This window comes from Heterodontus francisci, chromosome 14 (assembly GCF_036365525.1).
Source record: "Heterodontus francisci isolate sHetFra1 chromosome 14, sHetFra1.hap1, whole genome shotgun sequence".
Classification (NCBI taxonomy): Eukaryota; Metazoa; Chordata; class Chondrichthyes; order Heterodontiformes; family Heterodontidae; genus Heterodontus; species Heterodontus francisci.
Genome location: NC_090384.1, coordinates 107,685,831 through 107,698,702, shown reverse-complemented (window position 1 = coordinate 107,698,702; position 12,872 = coordinate 107,685,831). Strand labels below are relative to the sequence as shown.

Genomic DNA, 12,872 nt, shown 5'->3' with positions numbered 1-12,872 from the left:
CATGCAGAGTTCCCCCTTCACCCCCCCCCCAAACAGTATCCACATGCAGAGTTCCCCCTTCACCCCCCCCAAACAGTATCCACATGCAGTTCCCCTTCACCCCCCCAAACAGTATCCACATGCAAAGTTCCCCCTTCACCCCCCCAAACAGTATCCACATGCAGTTCCCCTTCATCCCCCCAAACAGTATCCAAGTACAGAGTTCCCCCTTCACCCCCCCCAAACAGTATCCACGTGCAGAACTCCCCCATACCCCAAACAGTATCCACGTTCAGAATTCCCCCTTCACCCCAACAGTATCCACGTGCAGAGCTCCCCCATACCCCAAACAGTATCCACGTGCAGAATTCCCCCTTCACCCCAACAGTATCCACGTGCAGAGCTCCCCCTTCACCCCAACAGTATCCACGTGCAGAGCTCCCCTATACCCCAAACAGTATCCATGTGCAGAATTCCCCCTTCACCCCGCAACAGTATCCACGTGCAGAGCTCCCCCATACCCCAAACAGTATCCACATTCAGAGTTCCCCCTTCACCCCGCAACAGTATCCATGTGCTGAGCTCCCGCACCCAACAGGATCCACGTGCAGAGCTCCCCCCTCCCCCACCCTAAACAGTATCCAAATGCAGAGTTCCCTCTTCCCCCCCCCTCAAATAGTATCCATGTGCAGAGTTCTCCCTTCACTCCCCCAAACAGTATACACTTGCAGACTTCCAACTTCGCCTCACATCTGCAGACTGACCTTAGAGGCAATGTCCAATGTTAAAACAACTTCAAAAGGATAATAATGCATAACTTACCTAACCTCTGCAGGCACTGAGGACTCTCACCTCGGTGGCGCTAGCTTTTCAAAGACGGGAAAGTGAAGGCACGAAGGTGCAGGAGATTGCTTACGGCTGGTAGGATCGCAGCGAATTAAATACTAATTCATGCAAAACAGTATTTAACATATTCAAAGTACAGTCCTGTTGCAGAGCGACAGAGGTGCCGCCACGGAACTTCAGTGCCTCTGAGAAAATCGGAAACCGGCATTACAACGTTGGGTTCCATGACGGATGACTCTGCGCCAATTCTCCGCCTCCCCCCACACACCACCATAGAACCCGCCTTCCAACCAAGCACAAAATCCAGCCCATAGTTACCGCCGTCCCCATTAGGATTAAATAATGGCATCAATTTCACGAGAAAAAGGATATACATTTAAATAGTTGCGAGCACCAGTAAAGTGTTTTATAACTACATTCTTCACATATCGAACGTTCATTAGAACAACAACAATAACTGAACATGCCAAGATATCAAACCAGAAGACCCTTTGAATAAAAAACTGTGAATAAATACCTCCACACCATAAACAGATTTCTTACCAAAGTTTCCCAGACTGTTGTCTTTTGTGTCTACACACATTTCCAGAACTTTCACCTGTCGTAGATCCTCTGTCTCGGTAAGGGCTCGCTGTAAGGATAAATGAAGAGGGATATACAACCAACAACAACTTGTATTTATACAGTGACTAACATAATAAAACATCCCAAGTCGCTTCACAGAGGCATTATAAAACAAAATATGACACCTAGCCAGATAAGGAGATATTAGGGGAGATGATCAGAGGCTTGGTCAAAGAGGAGTTCTTAAAGGGGGAAAGAGAGGTAGAGAAGTGGAGAGGTTTCGGGAGACAATTTCCGAGCATAGGGCCCAGGCAGTGGAAGGCATGACCTCCAATGGTGGAGCAATTAATATTGGGGATGTTCAAGAGGATGGAATTCGAGGAGCACAGATATCTTGGAGGGTTGTAGGGTTGGGGAAGATAACGGAGTCAGGGAGGGCCCAGGAATTTGAAAACATGGATGAGAATTATCAAATTGAGGCATTGTTTAATCGGGAGCCAATGTAGGTCAGCAAGGTGATGGCGAATGGCATTTCATGTGCACTAGGGCATGGGAGGCAGAGATTTGGACGACTTCAGGTTTATAGAGGATAGAATGTGGGAGGCCAGACAGGAGAGTGTGAGAATAGTCAAGTCTGGAGGTAATGAAGGCATGAATGAGGGTTTCAGGAGCAGAAGAAATGAGACAGGGACGGAGAAAGGCAATGTTACAGAGGTAGAAATAGGAGGTCTTCGTAACAGATATGTGGTTGAAAGTTCACCCTGGGGTCAAATGCGACATGGAGGTTGTGAACAAACTGGTTCAGCCTCAGGCATTTGCCAGGCAGAGCAATGAACTTGGTGGTGAGAGACTGGGGTTTGTGGTGGGGACTGAAAACAATGGCTTCAGTCTTCCCAATATTTAACTGGAGGAAATTTCTGCTCATCCAGTTCTGGATGTCAGATAAACAGTCTGACAATTTAAAGACAGTGTAAGAGTTGAGAGAGATGGTGGAAAAAGAGAGATGGCTATCGTCAGAGTTGCTTTTTCGGACAATGTTGCCGAGGGGCAGCGTGTAGATGAGAAACAGGAAGGGGTCCAAGGATAGATCTTTGGCGGAAATCAGAGGCAACAGTGTGGGAATTGGGAGAGAAGCCATTGATGGTAATTTTCTGGCTGCAATTACATAGATAAGAATGGAACCAGACGAGTGCAGTCTCACCCAGATGGATGACGGTGGAGAAGCATTGGAGGAGGATGGTGTGATCAACTGTGGTAAAGACAGGTTCAAAAGAATGGGGAGGGATAGTTTGCCTTTGTCAGTTAGATGGGATGTCAAATGTGACTTTGATAAGAGCTATTTCGGTACAGTGGCAGGGCGGAAACCTGATTGGAGGGATTCAAACATGGAGTTCTGAGAAAGATGGGCATGAATTTGGGAGGAGACAACACATTGAAGCACTTTGGAGGGGAAAGGGAGATTGGAGATGGGGCACTAGGTTGCAGGGGCGGAGGGGTCAAGGATTTTTTTTTGAGGAGAGAGTTGATGATGGCAGATTTGAAGGAGAGAAGGACAGAACCTGAGGCGAGAGAACCATTAACAATGTCAGTTAATATGGGAGCAAGGAAGGAAAGTTGGGTGGTCAGTAGTTGAGTAGGAATAGGAGAGCAAGAGGTGAATGTCATGGGCAAGATGAGCACAGGAGGACATGAAAGGAGACAGGAGAGAAATTAGAGAAGAAAACAAGCTCAGGACTAGGTAAGCAGGAAGCCTTAGAGGAAGTTTGTCCAGGTGGGCTAGGGGAAGGGTGGGAAATGACAGGGGCAGCTGATCAAATGGTCTCAATCTTGGTGACAAAGTAATCCATGAACTCCTCGCGCTCGTCCTTGGAGGCGAGGGTGGAAGAGACAGGGGAGAGGGGTTTAAGAAGTTGGCTTCCAGTAGAGAAAAGAAGCCGGGGCTATCTTTGCATTCCAGGATGATCCTAGAATAGTGAGCAGTTTTTGCAGACAACAGCAGGACCCAATAGTGCTTTTCGCGGTCCAGCCAGATCTAGCAATAAATGGCTGAACCAGTTGTCCACCATATCCATTCAAGTCTGCGTCCCTTGAGACGTTAAACCGAGGCCCCATCTGCCCTCACAGGTGGACTTAAAAGATTCCATGATACTAATTTGAACAGCAGGAGGATTTTCCCCAGTGGCCTACCAATATTTATCCCTCAACCAACATCAAATAAAGAGATTATCTGGTCATTATTACATTGCAGTTTGCGGGATTTTGCTGTGTGCAAATTGGCTACCTCATTTCCTACATTACAATGGTGACTACACATCAAAACAAAAGTCCTGTAATGGCTGAAAAATGCTTCGTCATGTCCTGAGGTTGTGAAAGGAGCTATAGAAATGCAAGTTCTTTCTTTAAAAGTGCCCCTGAAGCCGAACAGCCATATAGCTTTGGTTGAAGAGCAGCAGAAAACTTGAACACATGCCATAAACAGCTGTTTACACTGCTTCTCCAGGAGTTCCTACTGATCTCTCACCAGGGAGAAGCCCTGCAGAAATCCCAAGAGTGCTTCTATTCTATACACAATATCAACAGTCGCTTCAAAGGCCCCCGACAACTCGGACTTTTGCACGGATCGGATATGTACAGCTCATTTCGTATTTGTTCTCAAACATATAAATGCTGTGGATTGACTTGGCTTCAATTGCCTGCCATAGTGCTTGCATATTTCAATAACTTTGCATGTAAATAATTCTTCTAACCACCCTCTTTCTGCTTCTTGTACCAATGCAAATTTAGCCACTTGCGAGCAATTCTGTGATCAGTAAAAATAATTTATTTTCTTACCCTCTCAAAACACTGAACACCACTCTTGGATCCCCCGTAACTTTCTCTGCCCCAGTGAACATAAAACAAGTTACTCACATCTCTTATCATAACTATATCCTTTGGTATCATCCGAGAAAATCCACTTCATACATGTACTCTGTAATCTCATGTGCTGGCATATCTCTCAGTCTACCTTTACCATCAAGCCAGTGGATCAACCCTGGTTCAATGAGGATAGCATGCCAGGAGCATCACCAGGCATATCTAAAAATGAGGTGCCACCCTGGTGAAGCAGCAACACAGGATTACATGTAAAACAGCAGAAGCAACAGACAAAGCAGAGACCCACAATCAATGGATCAGATCAAAGGTCTTCAGTCTTGCCACATTCTGTTTAGAATGGTGGCAGACAATTAAACAACTAACTGGAGGAGAGGCAGGAGGCTCCACAAACATCCCATCCTCAATGATGGGGGAGCCCAGCACGTCAGTGTGAAAGAAAAGACTGAAAAATTTGCAAACATCTGCAGCAAGTACCGATGGCTGATCCATCCTGTCCTCCCAGAGATCCCCAGCAGCACAGATGCCAGTCTTCAACCAATTCAATTCACTTCACATGATATCAAGAAACGGCTGAAGGCACTGGATACAGCAAAAGCTACGGTCCCTGCCAACATCCTAACTGTGGCACTGAAGACTTGTGACCAGAACTTGCCACGTCCCTAGCCAAGCTGTTCCAATACACGAACAATACTGGCATCTACCCACAATGTGGAAAATTGCCCAGGTTTGTCCTGTCCACAAAAAGGACAAATACAATCCGGCCAATTACCACTGCATCAATATACTCTCGATCATAAGCAAAGTGATGAAAGGATGTTGTTAACAGTGCTATCAAGTGGCACTTACTCAACAAAAACCTGCTCACTGATGCTGTTTACGTTCTGCCAGGGGCACTCTGCTCCAGATCTCATTACAACCTTGGTCCCAACCTGGACAAAACAGCTCAATTCGAGAGATGAGGTAAGAGTGACTGCCCTTGACATCAAGGTAGCATTTGCCAAAGTGTGGTATTAAGAAGCCCTAGCAAAATTGAAGCCAATGGAAATCAGTGGGAAAACACTTCACTGGATGGAGTCATACCCTAGCACAAAGGAAGGTGATTGTGGTTGGTGGATGCCAATAATCTCAGCCCCAGGACATTACTGCAGGGGTTCCTCAGGGTTGTGTCCTAGGCCCAACCATCTTCAGCTGCTTCATCAATGACCTTCCTTCAATCATAAGGTCAGAAATGGGGATGTTCACTGATGATTGCACAATGTTCAGTGCCATTCGCCACTCTCCATACCCGCAAGCAACAAGATCTGGACAACATCCAGGCTTGGGCTAATAAGTGGCAAGTCACCTTAGTGCCACCCAAATGTAGAAAAGAAACAATTCTAACAAGAGAGAATCTAACCATCTCTCCTTGATATTCAACACCATTACCATCACTGAATGCCTCACCATCAATATCCTGGGGGGTTACCATTGACCAGAAACTTAACTGGACCGGCCATATAAATACTGTGGCTACAAGAGCAGGTCAGAGGCTGGGAAATCTTCAGCAAGTAACTCAGTTCCTGACTCACCAGAGCCTGTCCACCGTTTATAAGGCACAGATCAGCAAATACTCTCCACTTGCCTGGATGAATGCAGCTCCAACAACATTCAGGAAGCTCGACACTGCAGGCTGCTTGATTGACACACCATCCACAACCTTCAACATTCACTCCCTCCACCGATGCCCAGTGGCAGCAGGATCTGTCACCTACAAGATGCACTGCAGCAACTTGCCAAACCTCCTTTGGCAGCACCTTCCAAATCCACAACCTCTACCACCTAGAAGGACAAGGGCATCAGATACATGGGAACACCACCACCTGCAAGTTCCCCTCCAAGCCACACACCCTCCTGACTTGGAACTATATCACCGTTCCTTCACTGTCACTGGGTCAAAATCCTGGAACTCCCTCCCTCACAGCATTGTTGGTGTACCTACACCCCAAGGACTGCAGCAGTTCAAGAAGGCAGCCCACCACCACTTTCTCAAGGACAATTAGGGATGGGCAACAATTTTTGGTCTTGCCAGCAATGTTCACATCACATAAATGAATAAAAGAAACTTGCTCATTGGCTCCAGTATCTGTTTTATGAACGGGGCATCATTCTTCACCTTGATGAACACTGAAATAAGTAAAATATACAGTAATATCCAGCCCACTGCAACAAATCTATGGTGTTTAGTGAAAACTGCTTTATTAGAAGCTCTGCCACTGACAATGAGATCTCTGCTTCACCCAGGAATCCTTGATTTAAAGCACCAAACTCCCAATCAGAAGGTCAGAAGATTAAATGCTGCCCTCAACAGACTTCCAAGTTTTATCACCCTTATTGGCAGAGGTCTGCTCATCTTTTTGCCATCTTAGGGAGGCACGTTCACAAGAAAGACCTTTTGTACCCCACAAAAGCAGAAGCCTGTAGGTTAGTAAAGAGTCAATGTTCAGCTGTGCTATGGAGAAGGTCACACCCCTGAACGTTCCAACCTCCTCGTTAAGGGACAATCGCACTAGTCAGAAGAGCAATATTTGCAAATTGCTATCTCCAATTATCTCATTTACTCCAGAACAAAAATTACTGAAATATATAGCAAGGTAACAAATAGAATTTGAAAACTAAGCACACTTGACTTGTTTTGTACACGTGAAATATGCTAATTTATCAAATCTGCCCAATTAAGTTTCTTTGAAGCGAGTCACAGATGCATCAAATCATGGGTTAATATTCTAATTTCAAAAGGGGCATCATGTATTCTGTTGTAGATAATATATATCACACACATGAATGAATTGGTCAATTTCTACCAGTCTGTAATAAAAGCATCACTTGCTGTATTATTTAGACTTTGTAATAAAAGTGACTGTATGACATTGTAAAGCAACCTTTTATTCCTGTAAACTCAGATGACACCGTGAAATCCAGTCTGAATGTCATATGTTCAGATTTTATAAATCCTGGTAATATGTCAAAAGGAATAGCCAGGGAACAACTGAAACACTAATATCAGTGTACAGATTTAATTTCCGTTATGACAACCCTGGCTGTCTCCATTTCAGAGATTAAAGATTATGTTAAATGTATTAATTTCTATCCTAATCCAGTGAAAATGACTGCAATTGTGATTAAATTTCTCCTCCAAAAATGCAAACATGATAAAAGAGCAACAAAAAATATCAATGTAGCTAAACTATGGCTTTTGTAACCGTAAACATTGCCAAAATCCCTCATTTTCCATTTTCCAGTAACATAAACCACTTTAAAACTAAATTAAGACATAAAAAAATCTGGTTAGAGCCCCGACCCACCACACTACACTAGCACCAGAAACACAGGAATTGCTGGACCCAATAAGACCAAGATCCATCTCATTCACCTTCTACAATTCTGGTAGTCACATTATACAAGGATAATGAAGTTGTTGACTAATCACAGCGATCCATCTCTAACAATGAGTCTATTTTTTTCCCCAAAATATACTTTATTCATAAAAATCTGTAAAAAATACATTACCAAACAGTTTCAAACAGCACCAAGTCAAAAAATACAAACAGTGCAAAGGAGATCAGTTTCCTTCAATATAATCATGAGTTGCCTCACAACCCTTCCATTTCATTTGTCATGCCATGTACATTTTTACAATGAGTCTATAACAGACCCAAACATGAGGTGAGGAAATGCTGCAGAGCTTTGGGAACCATAGATCCAAAGTCACCTAATCTTCCCAAGCACACCACATTCACTTTAGGTGACGAGGTACTGAATTGTACAGGCTGGTTGATGAGTATGTCAGTTCGGAAACAATAGCTAGAGACCCCAGCTAGACACACATGTGTGACTGTTAGACGATGGCAGGCTCTGATGGATTTCCCCAATAAAAGAGCTCATTGATATTCACAGTCTACATGTACATATGGAGAATAACAAAGATATCAGAAGGCTATAGAATTTCACCCTACCATGAGTTGTTGCCTTTGTATTGATGTTCAATTTGAGTATTTTAATAGCCATTACAGCTACAAAAAACAGCTACAGATGGAAGGGCAAGTTAACAGACATAAACTTCACAAGTCCTTCAGCGTCATCTAATCCTCACTCGGCTTCTCCAACACCCTCTCCTGAAGGGGTTATTTAGGAACATAGGAAATAGGAGCAGGACTAGGCCATTCGGACCATTGAGCCTGCTCTGCCATACAAACAGATCACGGCAGATTACCTACTACGACGCCATTTTCCCCCACTATCCCCATATCCCTTAATGCCATTATCTTTTTTATTCATTTCTGGGATGTGGCCATCGTTGTCTAGGCCAGCATTTATTCCCCATCCCTAATTGCCCTTGAGAAAATGATGGTGAGCTGCCTTCTTGAACCACTGCAATCTATGTGGGGTAGATACATCTACAGTACTGTTAGAAAGGCAGTTCCAGGCTTTTGACCCAGTATCCAGAAATTTATTGATTTCTGTCTTGAACATACTCAATGATTGAGCTTCCACAGTCTTGCTAGGCATCATTCAGCGGCTTGCCAGTGGCTCTCCACTGCAGTACCAAAGGAGTGCTGGGCTGTCAGAGGTGCTGCCTTTCTGATGAGAAGTCAAACCAAGGCCCTCTCTGCCCCCTTAGATCCCATGGTGCTATTTCAAAGAAGAGCAGGAGAGTATCCCTGGTGTCCTGGCCAATATTTCTCTCTCAATCAACATCACTAAAACAGATTATCCAGTCATCTCGTTGCTGTTTGTTGTCACGTTTCCTACATTACAACAGTGACTATACTTCAGAAATACTTAATTGGCTATAAAGTGCTTTGGGATGTCCAAAGGTCATGAATGGTGCTGGATAAATCCAAGTCTTTCCTTCTCTCTGGCAAATCTGTCATTGTCAGGATGGGAACCATAGAATCATAGACAGATACAGCACAGAAGGCGGCCATTCTGCCAGTGGAAATATATTCTCCTTATTTACTCTACCAAAACCCTTCATGATTTTGAACACCTCCACCAAATCTCCCCTTAAACTTTTCTGCTCCAAGGAGAAACCCTAGCTGATTTTTCCTTCATTTCACCGCTGCATTGCTAAGCCCAATCGAACACTGCACCCTTCCCACCCTGGCACGATCAACTAATTCAGCACAAATCTAGGGAATGAACCTGATATCTTGGTGCTCTGCATGGCACAGCTATTCACTGGATAAAGTTAGCAAGTCATCAGCAGGAGGAGGGAAATATGATTATCTTTTAAGAACTCTAACTCCTTAGAGCAGAGAAATTTAAGGGGGAGATCTAATTGCTTTGTTCAAAGTAATGAGGATTTCTGATAGTTTATTATTTGTTACTCTGTCGCCACTGGCAGGAGGGTTGGGTAACCAGAGGACACACATTTCAAGATAATTGGCAAAGGAACCAGAAGGGAGATGAGTTTTTTTTTCAACACAGAGAGTAATGATCTGGAAAGCACTGCCTGAAAGTGTGGTGGAAGCAGATTCAATCTGCCAAAACAGGAATTGGATAAATACTTGAAAAAGAAAAAAATTGCAGGACTATGGGGAAAGAGCAGGGGAATGGGACTGATTGTAATAGCTCTTTCAAAGAGCCAACACAGGCACAATGGGCTAAATAGCTTCCTCCTGTGATGTATAATTCTATTTGTACACTGTAACAGCAAATTTGCATTTCTATAGCGCCTTTAACAAAGTAAAACATCCCAAATAAAAACAAGAAATGCTGGAAATACTCAGCAGGTCTGGCAGTATCTGTGGAGAGTGAAGCAGAGTTAACGTTTCAGGTCAGTGACCCTTCATCAGAAATATGAGGACATGTGACCAAAAGCTTGGTCAAAGAGGCAGGTTTTGAGGATCGTCTTAAGGGTGGAGAGGGGTAGAGGCAGAGAGATTTGGGGAGAGAATTCCACAGTTTAGGGCCCAGAGCTGAAAGCACAGCCACCAGTTGTGGAGAAATGGAAATCGGGAATACACAAGAGGCCAGAACTGAGATGTGCAGAAATTTCGGAGGGTTGTAAGAAGTGACATGTAGGCGAGGCCATGGAGAGAGTTGAACATGAGGGTCAGAATTTTAGAATGGAGGTGTTGCCAGACTCTTACAATGCATAAACTGCCACATGCACAAAACTATGTATGTGAAACAATGGTATCTTCTCCTCCAGTGCAGTCAATGTAAGAAACACCAACTGGATAATATGCTGCTCTCCATTACCGTAGCAATATATACAATCACCTCTTCACAGTGACCTCTGTAGCACCACACATGCAATAGTCTTTCACATCAGTACCGTGCTTGCCAAATATTTTCATAGCTTTTAAGAACATATTTTCATGACTACATTAGAGAGTAGAACATAAACAAATTAAACAGGACTTTCCAAAAAAAGAACAAAAACAGGGAGTCAGAAAGATGGAAATTTCCAGCTGGCCTTTAGCTTCCAGTATCAATCCAGTTAATGGATTGGTTACCCTGGTAAAGTTTCATACCTCTTTCTAGTGAGTTAATGAACTTCAGATTAAAACAATATTTAGGATTACAAATCTTGTTTTCCCATGTACCATGCCATAAGAGATTGACTAGCAATAAATTGAATTATATTCTTGATTTAAACAAACAGTTTTGATTAAAGATAAGTAGAAAAGCAACAATATATTTCAGTAAAAATGTTAGATTGCTTTACCGATGCAGTTTTCCTTTTCAATGTCTAATACACAAACACTATAAATACCTGCAGTTATAAGCATGTTTGCACTCAAACTCAAGCAAGCTAACTCCATTTCATTTGAAAGAAGTAAAGATTTGCACTTTTTTGAGCATTTCACGACCACTGGACATCTCAAAGTGCTTTACAGCCAATAAAGTACTTTTCAAGAGTAGTCACTGCTGTAATGTAGGAAACTCAGCAGCCATTTCACACTCAGCAAGCTCCCACAAACAGCAATGTGATAATGACCAGATAATCTGCTTTTGTGTTGGTGGTTGAGGGATTGGCCAGGAAGCCAGGGATAACTCCCTGCTCTTCTTCAAAATAGTGCATGGGATCTTTGACGTTCACATGAGGGGGGCAGATAGGGCCTTGGTTTAACATCTCATCCAAAAGATGGCAGCTCCAACAGTGCTGCACATCCTCGGTACTACACTGGAGTGTCAGCTTTGATTTTTGTGCTCAGGTCCTGGAGTGGGACTTGAATCCACAAATTTCTGACTCCGAGGCAAGGATGCTATCAACTGAGCCACACAATGCAGCATCATCTCTCAATGGCTTGTTGCCCGTACTCTCCCGATTACGTGCTTGTGGTGGGAATTATGTAATGGAAAGCATGGAATCACTCCGCATCCCTGTTTTGACTTCCAATTAAATAGATAGTAGGAGTATTCACTGATGTTTTACTCTGGAGTGAATGCTCCTTTTGGTCTGGTCAGAGGACATGTTATTTCACAATGCTAGGATTATTATACTATGAAATGATCATTTTAATCAGCAACATGTGAAATTGTCCATTTTGACAGGAAGAATAAAAAAGCATATTATCTAAATGGTGAGAGATTGCAGAGCTCTGAGTCACAGAGGGATCTGGGTGTCCTAGTGCATGAATTGAAAAGATTAGTATGCATATACAGCAAGTAATTAGGAAAGCTTATAGAATGTTATCATTTATTGCGAGGGGAATTGATTACAAAAGTAGGAAGGTTTTGCTTCAGCTATACAGGGCATTGGTGAGACCACATCTGGAGTACTGTGTACAGTATTAGTCTTTTTTTTTAATTCGTTCATGGGATGTGGGCATCACTAGCTAGGCCAACATTTATTGCCCATCCTTAATTGCCCTCGAGAAGGTGGTGGTGAGGGCAATTTAAGGAAGGATGTAAATGCATTGGAAGCAGTACAGAGAAGGTTTACTAGACTAATACCTGGAATGGGCGGGCTGTCTAATGAGGAAAGGTTGGACAGGCTAGGCTTGTATCCGCTGCAGTTTAGAAGAGTAAGAGGGGACTTGATTGGAACATATAAGATTCTGAGGGGACTTGACAGGGTGGATGTGGAAAGGATATTTCCTCTTGTGGGAGAATCTGGAACTAGGGGTCACTGTTTAAAAATAAGGGGTCGCCCATTTAAGACAGAGATGAGGAGAAATTTTTTTCTCTCAGAGGGTCGTGAGTCTTTGGAACTCTCTTCCTCAAAAGGCGGGGGAAGCAGAGTATTTGAATATCGTTAAGGCAGAGGTAGATAGATTCTTGATAAGCAAGGGGGTGAAACATTATTGGGGGTAGGTGGGAATGTGGAGTCGTGGTTACAATCAGATCAGCCATGATCTTATTGAACGGCAGAGCAGGCTCAAGGGGCCGAGTGGCTTACTCCTGCTCCTAATTCGTATTTCGTAGGTCAAAGTGCTGGTGCGCTTCCTCTATCAAGCTGCCTAAGTGAAGAAACATTTTAGCTGGTTGTTTATAAGTCAGTACATGCTCCACTTACTGCATTACAACAGTGACTACACTCCAATGCTTCAAAACCATTTCAAAGAACAAAGAACAAAGAAAATTACAGCACAGGAACAGGCCCTTCGACCCTCCAA

At 43.6% G+C, this 12,872-nt stretch overlaps 1 protein-coding gene across 8 annotated transcripts in view; it reads right to left on the bottom strand.

Annotated features, from left to right (window-relative positions):
- Positions 1-12,872, bottom strand: part of lrrc56 (leucine rich repeat containing 56) — a 222,911-nt gene that overhangs the window by 150,422 nt on the left and 59,617 nt on the right. For 7 of the 8 annotated variants that reach the window (XM_068046725.1, XM_068046723.1, XM_068046727.1 and 4 more), the window contains one exon: positions 1,369-1,456. The exons of the other annotated variant lie outside the window; for it this stretch is intronic. In XM_068046725.1, the coding sequence (XP_067902826.1) occupies positions 1,369-1,456 (88 nt within the window). The remainder of the gene's footprint in view (positions 1-1,368; positions 1,457-12,872) is intronic. 8 annotated transcript variants of the gene reach the window in all.